Source organism: Salvelinus alpinus, chromosome 1 (assembly GCF_045679555.1).
Source record: "Salvelinus alpinus chromosome 1, SLU_Salpinus.1, whole genome shotgun sequence".
Lineage (NCBI taxonomy): Eukaryota > Metazoa > Chordata > Actinopteri > Salmoniformes > Salmonidae > Salvelinus > Salvelinus alpinus.
This window is the reverse complement of record NC_092086.1, coordinates 93,253,722-93,267,597: the sequence shown is the minus strand read 5'-3', so window position 1 is coordinate 93,267,597 and position 13,876 is coordinate 93,253,722. Positions and strand designations below refer to the sequence as shown.

The 13,876-nt window shown below is 39.3% G+C and overlaps 1 protein-coding gene across 2 annotated transcripts in view; it reads right to left on the bottom strand.

Annotated features, from left to right (window-relative positions):
• Positions 1-13,876, bottom strand: part of LOC139534833 (androgen receptor-like) — a 51,585-nt gene that overhangs the window by 34,072 nt on the left and 3,637 nt on the right. For both annotated transcript variants that reach the window (XM_071334298.1, XM_071334290.1), the window contains exons 2-3: positions 3,886-4,037; positions 567-683 (exon numbers count right to left, since the gene is read on the bottom strand). In XM_071334298.1, the coding sequence (XP_071190399.1) occupies positions 567-683; positions 3,886-4,015 (247 nt within the window). In that variant the 5' untranslated portion in view covers positions 4,016-4,037. The remainder of the gene's footprint in view (positions 1-566; positions 684-3,885; positions 4,038-13,876) is intronic.

Sequence of the window (13,876 nt, the reverse complement as noted above, 5' to 3'; positions counted from 1 at the left end):
GCCCATCCGTGACAAGGATCGACGAGTTGTGTGTTCCGAGATGCTGTTCTGCACACCACTGTTGTACTGCGCCATTATTTGTCTGTTTGTAGCCCGCCTGTTATCTTGCACGATTCTTGCTATTCTCCTTTGACTTCTCTCATCAACAAGCTGTTTTCGCTGACTGAATGTTTTTGTTTGTCGCACCGTTCTCGGTAAACCCTAGACACTGTCGGGCGTGAAAAGCCTAGGAGGGCGGCTGTTTCTAAGATACTGGATCCGGCGCCCCCGGCACCGCCGATAATTATTTTGCCCATTCTAACATTCAATTGAACAGTAACTGAATGCTTCAATGCCTGTCTGCCTTTTTTATATAGCAACCCACAGCCATGTGACTCACTGTCTGTAGGAGCGATATGTTTTCGTGAACGGGGTGGTGTACCTAATAAACTGGCTGGTGAGTGTATGCAACTGTACATTCACAAACTTTTGTCCATGATTATCGATCAGTGGGTGGGTGGATGGATGGCTAAGTACTTTAATTATTTCTCATTGACTTAAGAAATTGACATAATAGTTGTATTTACTTCCGAGGGTCATCCCAGCTTCAAAACACCTCCTCAGGCGACATGATGGGCAGTTCTTCCTCCTCAGCTTATCGATGGTGCAGTCATTTCTGCTGGCACACAGGTATTTCTGTTTCCCTAACAAAGATGCAAACAAAGATAAGCATTAGAATACGGAATTCTACTTTGAATGATTAAGAAAGGTACGTACGTCATGGTTGTAAGTTGTAACATGGTTGTTAGTTACATCATGAATGATTACAGCCGGAACAGTTATACATTTTGCTCTCTTGCTTATCATGTCCAGTGTGATGATCATAAAAAGCAGGAGCTTAGACTATAAAATCTCCTCAGTGTACACACTTTTGTTGAAGAGTACATTGACATGCTCTATAAGTAGCACATTGAAATAATCAAATCTATAATTTTACATGGCATGGTTTGATGGCAGTTATGCACTCACAGTTCAATTAAGAAAGGAAAATACTGAACAAAACAAATGAATACCTAGGAGCAGGAAGGCAGCATTTTAGCTGGTGTTTTCTGTTATTTTTATGGCAGAGCATTGTCAATTAAAGAGAAACCATATTGCATCCAAAAATATTTTGCATCCAAAACTGCCATTGTACTGAAATAGTAATGGATTAGATATAATTGTCAGTAAAAGCCTGATTAACTTGCCTTGGTAGCTCAGAATGTTTGTGTTTAAATCTGATTTCCCAGAGGGGTAGGCTAGGATGAATGTAACTTTAGGCAGTTTTGTAAAAAATTACATAGATTTCTGTTGACATATTCCAAATCAACCATACTATGGACCATGAGAATTTTCCGTTGAAATACATTTAACAGTTTTCCTTATGACATGATTTACATCTATACTGAACAAAAATATAAACGCAACATGTAAAAGTGTTGGTCTCAAGTTTCATGAGCTGAAAGAAAAGATCCCAGAAATGTTCCACACGCACAAAAAGCTTATTCCTCTCAAATTTGGTGCACAAATTTGTTTACATTCCTGTTAGTGAGCATTTCTCCTTTGCCAAGTAAATCTATCCACCTGACAGATGTGGCATATCAATAAGCTGATTAAACAGCATGATCATTACAGAGGTGGACCTTGTCCTAGGGACAATAAAAGGCCAATCTAAAATGTGCAGTTTTGTCACTCAACACAATGCCACAGACGTCTCAAGTTTTTAGGGAGCATACAATTGGCATACTGACTGCAGGAATGTCCACCAGAGCTGTTGTTAGATAATTTAATGTTAATTCCTCTACCATAAGCCGCCTCCAGCGTTGTTTTAGAGAATTTGGCAGTACGTCCAACCGCAGACCACATGTAACCACACCAGCACAGGACTGCAACATCCAGCTTCTTCACCTACCGGATCGTCTGAGACCAGCCACCTGAACAGCTGATGAAACTGAGGAGTATTTCTGGCTGTAATAAAGCCCTTATGGGGAAAAACGGAGTCTAATTGGCTGGGCCTGGCCCCCCTGTGGGTGGGCCTGGCTCCCAAGTGGGTGGGCCTATGACCACCCAGGCCCACTCATGGCTGCACCCCTGCCCAGTAATGTGAAATCCATAGATTAGGGCCAAATTATTTATTTCAATTCATTGATTTCCTTATATGAACTGTAACTCAGTAAAATTGCTGAAATTGTTTCATATTGCATTTACAGTATTCAGACACCTGGACTTTTCCCACATTTTGTTACGTTATAGCCTTATTCTAAAATTGATTCAATCTTTTTTTCCCCTCATCAATCTACACACAATACCCCATAATGAAGAAGCAAAAACAGGTTTTTAGACATTATTTGTATGATTTTTTTTTTTTTACTGAAATATTATATTTACATAAGTATTCAGACCCTTTACTCAGTACTTTGTTGAAACACCTTTGGCAGCGATTACAGCCTCTGGTTTTCTTGGATATGATGCTGCAAGCTTGGCACACCTGTATTTGGAAAGTTTCTCCAATTCTTCTCTGCAGATCCTCTCAAGCTCTGTCAGGTTGGATGGGGAGTGTCGCTGCACAGCTATTTTCAGGTCTCTCTGATCAGGTTCAAGTCTGGGCTCTGGCTGGGCCACTCAAAGACATTCAGAGACTTGTCCCGAAGCCACTCCTGCATTGTATTGGCTGTGTGCTTAAGGTCGTTGTCCTGTTGGAAGGTGAACCTTCACCCCAGTCTGAGGTCCTGAGCGCTCTGGAGCAGGTTTTCATCAAGGATCTCTCTGCACTTTGCTCTGTTCATCTTTCCCTCGATCCTGACTAGTCTCAAAGTCCCTGCCGCTGATAAACATCCCCACAGCATGATGCTGCCACCACCATGCTTCACTGTAGGGATGGTGCCAGGTTTCCTCCAGACGTGACGCTTGACATTCAGGCCAACGAGTTCAATCTTGGTTTCATCACACCAGAGAATCTTGTTTCTCATGGTCTGAGAGTCCATTAGGTGCCTTTTGGCAAACTCCAAGCGGGCTGTCATGTGCCTTTTACTGAGGAGTGGCTTAAGTCTGGCCACCCTACCATAAAGACCTTATTGGTGGAGTGCTGCAGAGATGGTTGTCCTTCTGAAAGTTTCTCCCATCACCACAGAGGAACTCTGGAGCTCTTTCAGAGTGACCATCGGGTTCTTGGTCACCTACCTGACCAAGGCCCTTCTCCCCTGATTGCTCAGTTTGGCCAGGCGGCCAGCTCTAGGAAGAGTCTTGGTGGTTCCAAACGTCTTCCTTTTAAGAATGACAGAGGCCACTGTGTTCTTGGGGACCTTCAATGTCACAGAAATGTTTTGATACCCTTCTCCAGATCTGTGCCTTGACAAAAATCCTGTCTCTGAGCTCTACGGACAATTCTTTCGACCTCATGGCTTGGTTTTTCCTCTGACATGCACTGTCAAATGCAGGATGTACCTGAGCTCAATTTCGAGTCTCATATCAAAGAGTTTAAATACTTATGTAATTAAGTTTTTTTATATATATATACAGTATATATGTTAAAAATTTGCAAAAAATTCTAAACCTGTTTTTGCTTTGTCATTATGGGGTATTGTGTGTAGATTGATGATTTTTTTATTTAAAAAAAATAAACTTTAGAATAAGGCTGTAACGTATCAAAATGTGAAAAAAGTCAAGGGATCTGAATACTTTCTGAATGCACTGTATGTTTTTGTTCAGTGTAATACATAAAGACATTATTTCCAAAAAGCATGAGAGGTGGCTCTGACATATGGATCCCATTTCCACCATTAATGCTCTGCTCTGTCTTCTGTGTGGAGAGGTGCAACGGCATATTACTTCATTACATTTAACACATTACACTTCATCAAGTCTTACCTTCTGCGGCTCTCTTGAAGAACACTTTGCAGCTGCCACAGGTGAGTGCTCCATAATGGCAGCCAGATGCCTCTTCTGCACAGATCAGACAGGTCCTCTGGGGCGGGAAGAAGAACTCCATGGGGTACATGTGGTCGCTGCCACCCTCAAACCTTTAGGAATATAGTAAAGGCTTTTAGAAAACAACAAAAACATGTACACAAACAGTACAGAATTAGTCAACAGCATCATTCAATAAGTATATGCGTTCCTATTATCTTCTACCTCTCTCTATTGCCACTATATACACTCTGATAAGCCGTTTCCTGCCATTTTAACAAAAGTTATATAATATATGCTATTTAGCAAACACTTTTATCCAAAGTGACTTACAGTCAGTCAGTCATGCGTGCATACATTTTACATATGGGTGGGCCCGGGAATCATACCCACAACCCTGGCAGTGCAAGTGCAATTTTCTACCAACTGAGCCATACAGGACCATGAAGTGACCATGAACCTAATGCTTGAGGCCTGTATTTTTTTCTATAGGGGTTAACCCATTGAGAATGGACTAGTGGACTTGTCTAAAATATTCAAATTCATCAAAACTATCATAGTATAATTGCAGAGCTTCATTGTCCATATGATAATTGAAAAACACAGAGCAATTGCTCTGATGAAATTAACATTATGCAAGGCACGTCACATAAGCACATTGATCTTCTGCTAAAAATAAACATGGTTAGCTATAAGCCACTGACTTAGAAGGGGCAAAATGACCAATACCTCACACAGAAGCTGACACCCGATCTGGACTATAGTCCATGATCAAAATGAAACGTGATTGCCTCTGGCTGGCATTCTATAGGACTCCTCACATTGAGGCCTCAGGTGCAATACTACTACCATCAAGTGCATCAGCTATTCGTGTGGTTCTATAGAAATAGTGAAAAGGGTAAATCCATTTGAATTGAATCACCGCTTTTGACTTGAACGAAACCTTCCATACATATTTGCCCATTGTAGAGGTGTAGTAAAGAACAAGAAGGCCCGCACACTCTTTAAGCTCCCAATTCACTGCTTTATTGACTATGTTTCGATCCGAAACCGATCTTCTTCAGTTCTTTTTGTTTGACCTGGCGAAGATTAGTTTCAAATCGAAACATAGGCAATAAAGTGATGAATTGGGAGCTTAAAGAGTGTGCAGGCCTTCTTGTTATTTACTATTATTCTTTATTAGCCCAGCACCTATGTTTTTTAAGGATGTGCATATGACCACAAACTTTTCCATTGTAGAAGTGCCCAGAAAGTGACTTTTTGGACCTGAATGCCAAAACATTAAAGAGATAAAGGTCTTCAAAGTTGACCCATTTTGCATACCCCACCATACCATGAAACATCCATGTCTTCATCACTGGAAAGGATAAACGGTTGAGACTGATATAATTAAAAAGCTTAGAAACAGGGTTGTCAAACTATAAGATAATTTCTAGAGAATTGTATTTATTTTATTTAAAAAATGACATTTTAACAATTCAATTATCTAGAAAAGTGTAAAATTCATATTCACATATGTTGTAGCTTAGACCCTATTTTACATCATCTAAGGTTTTTGTGTTGTGCCTGCCATCGGTTTTGACATAACATGCTCTTGAATACAAGGTGGGTGCTATGTTTTGGCTGATAAATGTACTAAAATGGGGAATACAAATAAAATGTCAACTTTCAAATGATACCACAAAGATGGTTGGAGGTCCACACATCAGAGAATGTTGACTTGAATGGGTATATCTGTTGTTTTAAATGTTATTGTCAATACATAGGAAACCTATTTAAATCATAGCAATATAGATAATAGAATAAACTTGACCATTTAAGTTGACATACAACGGGTGGATCTGTGGTATAGTAATTAATTAGTTGTTAAAATGTCAATTAAATTTAAATGTCAATAGTGTACCAGCTACATTGCAATGGTCTGAAGAGATAGGTCCATTCTATGAATTATATTTCTATGATTGAAATGACACCCAATCTGTATTCAAGAGCATGTCGTGTCTTAACCGATGGTGGGCACAACACAAAACCTCAGATGATGTGAAATAGAGTGTAAGATACAACATATGCAAATATGGAGAAGAAAAAAAATCATAGTTTACGTGTTTTCGATCATTTATGTTAAAGGTTTGTAAATTACAATTTGTATTCCTTTATATACACTGGGGAGAACAAGTATTTGATACACTGCCGATTTTGCAGGTTTTCCTACTTACAAAGCATGTAGAGGTCTGTAATTTTTATCATAGGTACACTTCAACTGTGAGAGACGGAATCTAAAACAAAAATCCAGAAAATCACATTGTATGATTTTTAAGTAATTAATTTGCATTTTATTGCATGACATAAGTATTTGATACATCAGAAAAGCAGAACTTAATATTTGGTACAGAAACCTTTGTTTGCAATTACAGAGATCATACGTTTCCTGTAGTTCTTGACTAGGTTTGCACACACTGCAGCAGGGATTTTGGCCCACTCCTCCCTACAGATCTTCTCCAGATCCTTCAGGTTTCGGGGCTGTCGCTGGGCAATACGGAGTTTCAGCTCCCTCCAAAGATTTTCTATTGGGTTCAGGTCTGGAGACTGGCTAGGCCACTCCAGGACCTTGAGATGCTTCTTACGGAGCCACTCCTTAGTTGCCATGGCTGTGTGCTTCGTGTCGTTGTCATGCTGGAAGACCCAGCCACGACCCATCTTCAATGCTCTTACTGAGGGAAGGAGGTTGTTGGCCAAGATCTCGCGATACATGGCCCCATCCATCCTCCCCTCAATACGGTGCAGTCGTCCTGTCCCCTTTGCAGAAAAGCATCCCCAAAGAATGATGTTTCCACCTCCATGCTTCACGGTTGGGATGGTGTTCTTGGGGTTGTACTCATACTTCTTCTTCCTCCAAACACGGCGAGTGGAGTTAGACCAAAAAGCTCTATTTTTGTCTCATCAGACCACATGACCTTCTCCCATTCCTCCTCTGGATCATCCAGATGGTCATTGGCAAACTTCAGACAGGCCTGGACATGCACTGGCTTAAGCAGGGGGACCTTGCGTGCGCTGCAGGATTTTAATCCATGACGGCGTAGTGTGTTACTAATGGTTTTCTTTGAGACTGTGGTCCCAGCTCTCTTCAGGTCATTGACCAGGTCCTGCCGTGTAGTTCTGGGCTGATCCCTCACCTTCCTCATGATCATTGATGCCCCACGAGGTGAAATCTTGCATGGAGCCCCAGACCGAGGGTGATTGACCGTCATCTTGAACTTCTTCCATTTTCTAATAATTGCGCCAACAGTTGTTTCCTTCTCACCAAGCTGCTTGCCTATTGTCCTGTAGCCCATCCCAGCCTTGTGCAGGTCTACAATTTTATCCCTGATGTCCTTACACAGCTCTCTGGTCTTGGCCATTGTGGAGAGGTTGGAATCTGTTTGATTGAGTGTGTGGACAGGTGTCTTTTATACAGGTAACGAGTTCAAACAGGTGCAGTTAATACAGGTAATGAGTGGAGAACAGGAGGGCTTCTTAAAGAAAAACTAACAGGTCTGTGAGAGCCGGAATTCTTACTGGTTGGTAGGTGATCAAATACTTATGTCATGCAATAAAATGCAAATTAATTATTTAAAAATCATACAATGTGAGTTTCTGGATTTTTGTTTTAGATTCCGTCTCTCACAGTTGAAGTGTACCTATGATAAAAATTACAGACCTCTACATGCTTTGTAAGTAGGAAAACCTGCAAAATCGGCAGTGTATCAAATACTTGTTCTCCCCACTGTATATATTTTTTTTAAATAATACAATTGATTGACAACACTGTGTGTGAGCTTTTAAATTATATCAAACTTATTTTCCAGGGATGAAGACATGGATGTCTCATGGTATGGTAAAGTATGCAAAATGGCTCAACTTTGAGCATCTTTATCTCCTGAATGTTTGGGCATTCAGGTCCAAACATTCCCTTTCTGACCACTTCTTAAATTAAAGTTTTGTTTAAATCAAAAGGGATGCTGATTTAATTCAAATGCATTTAACCAAAATTGTATTTTATTAACAGATCCAGATTTATTGAATAATTTTCACTTTTCTCCCTCAGATTCACAGTTTCTAAGTGAGATCAGAATTTGTCTGATCTCCCATAAGAGCTGGACAGAGGGTGATGATGAGAGAGTGTGGGAAAGGTGAGAACAGCAGTGCCAGGGCCAGGGGGGAAAGAGGGGTGCTCTACTGCAGCCGTGAGCACAGGAAGAGATTGGACAGTGTGTACAGACATAACTATAATTCAAAAACACATAATGTAAGATGTCAAGGCTCTATATAAAAAAGGCAAGGACAAAGCTTATAACCAATCACCAAAACAGTCATCTCTACAGTATCTTCAGTATGCTAAATGCCCACTGACTCTCGGTCAGAATCTAGAGCAAGAGAGGCCAGCTGTAAGGGAATAAAGCACAAGGCTCAGTTTTGTCATAGTTACCTCTGAACAGCTATCAGTGGCTTAATATTTAATTTGACATGATTATATACAGTTGAAGTCGGAAGGTTACATACACTTAGGTTGGAGTCATTAAAACTCGCTTTTCAACCACTCCACAAATTTCTTGTTAACAAACTATAGTTTTGGAAAGACGGTTAGGACATCTACTTTGTGCATGGCACAAGTCATTTTTCCAACAATTGTTTACAGAAGGATTATTTCACTTATTTTCCACTGTATTACAATTCCAGTGGGTCAGAAGATTACATGCACTAAGTTGACTGTGCCTTTAAACAGCTTGGAAAATTCCAGAAAATGATGGCTTTAGAACCTTCTGAGAGGCTAATTGACATAATTTGAGTTAATTGGAGGTGTACCTGTGGATGTATTTCAAGGCCTACCTTCAAACTCACTGCCTCTTTGCTTGACATGGGAAAATCAAAAGAAATCAGCAAAGACCTCCGAATTTTTTGTTGTTGTTGGCATTATCCACTTTTGCAATAAACATTTCAGGGAAATAGTTAGAATTCTTGGAATTCCAAAATGAGAAGTGCATTTAGGATAGGTGGCAATACTGCAAGACATTCATATGTTGATGGCATATCCTGTGGATGTCAACATGGAGTATTCCTGTGAATGTATAGGGCAGGCATGGCAAGGCAGGGGTAAACAGAAATTATCAGAAAAGCTGAATAATTGTATTTCAGACTGGTTCTGACCATTTTGACTATTCATAAAACTCTATTAGGCAAAACATCTCCACTTATAAATTGTATTGATAAAATCATCAAGGATTAAAAAAGTATGTCATTTTATATTGGAAAGAATCTTACTCCTCTGAAATTACCGTTCAGCCTCACTGTCAAAGACTTGTAACCACAGAATTCTACTGAATCAATGCGGATGTCCTTTGTCAGGGAGAGTCGGGACGAAAGTAACACGTGGCGAAAGTAACACGCCCATTTTCTCAGATAACACAGAAGCTAGAATGATGTAGTCAAGTCAGCACGTTCCTAATGTGGAGGATGAGCTCACTGCAAAGAAACAGCCTAGTCCCACCATGTTTCATGGTGTTTCAATGAGTCATCAACAAAATGTGGTTATGAGCGATGTAAGTTAAAAAAACGGACCAGAAAGTGTTTTTTGGTTGTAGAGTTGTGTTTAGTTATTTAAGGTTCCAAACATATGTCATTTTCTTAACCCATCTAGTGACTAAATGACAGCATAGGCTTCAAGTCTTGGGTGTTAGCCTGGGAGAAGCTACAGGGGAGACGGTTGGGAAGAAACTAACATACTGTAAACTAATGACTTGGAATCAAATAAAATAAACATTCAAGCACAGGCCATTGTCTCCTCTAGTTCATATTGCTTTTATTATGTTAACAAAACATTAACTGACTGACTGACTGAATGTTTGAAAATTGTATATGACATCATTAGAATTATGCCTTAATCAATTCACTTGATGGCTCAGCTTCTCACATAAGCTTTTATCGACAGTTTAGTGGTTAAAATATATATCTTTATGATTCTGGGGGTCAATTACCTTATGTCAAGCCATGGAAATGTGATAAGCATGATATGTTTGCCGTTTGTAAAGAGAATAAAGACGTTTATTCTATCAAGACACGAGGAGTGTGCATGACAAGGATAGCTGGAGTGCACCTGATTGGTAGATCTAAGCATGAACAGTCATTGAAAATGGTGAAAAACATATCCTACTACATTCCCATTAAAGTGAGATGAGAAAATTATGGTTAATGTAGCTATTATGTGATCAATTTTAGTCTGATTAATATTGTAAGGCAAAATATTGTGGTTGTGCAGCATTGTGCAGCATTGTTGATGGATCATTTTCATACATTTCTAACCTACAGCATTAATTATTCAAATCGGCACCAACATGAAATGATGGCTGATAGTACATTTGTTGAAAGTAAAGACCATAACAAACCAGAAACATGAAGATAAGACTTTTGTGCACTTCTCGCCAAATGTTATTTCTGTCCCAAGGCTATTTTACTCCCACCGGCAGGTACAAAATTGACATTGCGGTAGTTCTGTTCTCTGTCTATTTAATTTAAACTAATTTACCCTAGAAAAGTAATTACAGTTGCTAATGGAATATGACATATATATGTTATTTGTAATAAAATACGGTGTCTCTAGCTCTATTGGGCCCCCGAGTGGTGCAGCGGTCTAAGGCTGTATCACATCCGGCCGTGATTGGGAGTCCCATTGGGCGGCGCACAATTGGCCCAGTATCGTCCAGGTTTGGCCAGGGTAGGCCGTCATTGTAAATAAAGAATTTGTTCTTAACTGACTTCCCTAGTTAAATAAAGGTTAAATAACGATTTATTTATTTTTTAATTGATCTCTGAGTAATTAGGAAAATAACTAAGTACAATTTGTATCCCGGTTCTTCCCTACCCACCCCATCTAACCAGTTTGAAATGAAATTCACATTCAACATAAATGTCGCCTAGGTGAATGACTACTCCGCATGAGCAAAATAAGCTATTCTGAATTTGATATAACAGGAGGCTGATATCAAGAATGCTGCCCATAAGCCAATTGGAGCTAATAGCCATATGGTTTGTAAGTTCAAAAACTGAAGCAAATAGCACTTAGACATTTTAGACCTTGGAATCCACATAATATTTTACACTGCAGGTGGTGTGTGACTTTGACATGCGAATTGTCAATAGCACAGCACTTTCACGCTTGAGGTGCAATTTGGAAAGTAATTTAGAATCTCAGGTAAATTCACTGTCTCATTTAGTGAGTGGATCAGATCAGCAGTGGAGTACTGACCATTAGTGCATCCAGCCCTTTGTCCTCAAAAAGTGTCCCCCCCATACACACACACACCTCAAATGACGAAACAAATTCAAAACAACCTTTCCCAGTCATAAAGCCCAGTGCATTGCAGGCTCCCACCTGCTTGTGTTGTGAGTGTATAAAAACAATGCCATAATGAGCCATGGGGCCAAGGAAGCGACATCAAATAGGACAAGAGGGATCTGAAGCATGAAGCCCACTCTTAGTCCAGTGGGGAGTGAGAGTGATCCGAGAGAGGGAGTGGTGGAAGGAGTGAGCCACCTCTGGTAAAGATGATTAAACTTTACAGCCAGACAATTCTGATGAAATACCACATGGATTATTAATCCTACACTGTTTGGGAGTGATGGTGGAATAAACACACACATATAGTAACAGTACTGAGCAAACAATATGCACTGAATGCACTAACAGCATCGCAGTTGACATACTCTAGAGAAAACTCATTAAAAACACCAGCATTTCATGGATAGAGTTAGTTTTAAAGCAAATTTTATATAGTTTTGAATAGCGAATGCAGTAATATAAGTTTTATTGTTGTTTTTTTCAATGTAACTACAAACTCAAACCATCACCCTGAAATGATAAGTAAATATGCTCAATGTGGTGGTAACTAATAGTTGTTGTTTTTTTAAACTGAAACGTACAGTGTAAAGAACTATACTGCCTGTGTGATGTTGGGTGGAAATCCGTCCGGCTGCTATAATGTGGAAACGATAGAACATCATCTCCATTAATAGTTTAAAAAATGCAAATATCCCTCTCATGACATGGTGATGACAGCTAAAGGTAAGGAACAGTCCAAAAATAAGTGTTAGGTGCCAGTGACTGCTTAGTAAGACAAAAATCTATTTTCACACCAAACAGAGCATAATTGCTGCAACAGAAATTGACAACTTAATTGACCCTTTGTCTAACAAGCCTTTTAGAGGCCTATCTTGTTCTTCCACATTCCATATCCATTCGGTCACTGCGCTGAGGTTTTTGGAGCCACAGTATATATTCTCTATTGATAATATATTATTACTGACCAATTTTAACATTTATCCATAGTACACCGTAACATCACATGGTTGGTGAATTATCTCTGATGTTTGTATTTACTTCCATAGTTGGATGAAGCCTGATCAGACATGCTTTGTTATAGTTCCAGTCCGTAAAAAAAAATACACCATTGGATAATACATTGCTTATAAAAGCATCCTATAGAGCAGGGGTATTCAACCTCACCTGGTTGTCTAGGTCTTAATTTAAAGGAAACAATTAGTGTCCTTGGTCTAAATCAGTCCATGATTAGAGGGGAATGCAGTAGAACTGGCTTCGAGGTCCAGGGTTGAGTTTGAGGGCTATAGAGGAAGCTATAACAATTAGCACTCATGTGTAATTGAAAAGACATGGTCTGGATGTCCCTTCACAGTTATAAACTGGCTATAGGATACTTCTAGGACTGTGAACACACCAGAGGGGTTACTGTTTATGTTGACTAAAATACAAATCTTAAAAGCACTCAATGTGATGTAATAGGTCTATGTTTGGTATAATTGTAGTTGCTGCTGTTATATTGCAGATCAGAACAATGTAAGTGTTAATGCCACAATGTGAAACATTTTCTGACAAAGACAATATTACTTTGTCTACGGGGTAATTCAATAAACAATCAAATTCACATAGGAACTCAAGCTAGGGCTCAGTTATAGTGGGCCTATCAGACCATTTAAAAATGTATATAGATGAGCTCTCCAAGTCAGACAAAGATATTCTAAAATATGGCCATGTGTATGAATAATGTGGGGTTGCTGTCAAACGGGCAGTAAAGTAGATCACCAGTTAACTCATGTAAAACTAGATCTCTATCTCATGACATGAATCAAAGTAGTGCTAAATGTAAAGACGTCTGACCATGTGGAAACGAGGAATACCGTACACACAAACATGCAAATCTAGTGTTATTGCTACCCATTACAATACATGCAACTGTTTGATATAAATTCCATACCACTTCAATATCTTAGAAACATCTTGTAAATGCAAATACCAAAATTCAAAACTACAGGGCAAAATGAATTAACAGGTAAGGGCACCAGTGATGCACTATTATCCTGAGTTGGAGAAATATTACTCCCTGTAACAGATATTATAGAGATGCGTATTGTCTAAGTCCTTGTCTTCTGGTTGGGAATAATTGAGCTACAGATTCAAACATGTTTCAGATTCAAAAATGCTTTCTCATGGGCAGGAAGGAAGAATGTTGTTTCTAAATCTCTTGTAACTAAATTTAAATGAAGGGGCCCACGTCTCATATGATCATGTTAGTAAATGGTTTATACTGTAAACAAGATTTTATAGCATTTCTTGTTCTGAATATATGGGAATTGAGATCATCAGTAGCCATTTTTGGAGTAAAAAAATGTGACTGGACTGATAACAAACTTCTCCCTCCACTCAGTGTTAGGGTATGCAGTGTCTTGTGTGTAAGATAAGAAAGTCTGCTCATTGAATTGTTACAGCCCCTCAAAAGCCTATCTTCACAGAGCCTGTACATCAGGGATCATCAACTAGAGTCAACTGCGGGCTGATTTTTCCTTGAGTGGTTGGTCATTATTTGTAACATAATTACAAATAATTGTAGACTGCAAATTGACAGCA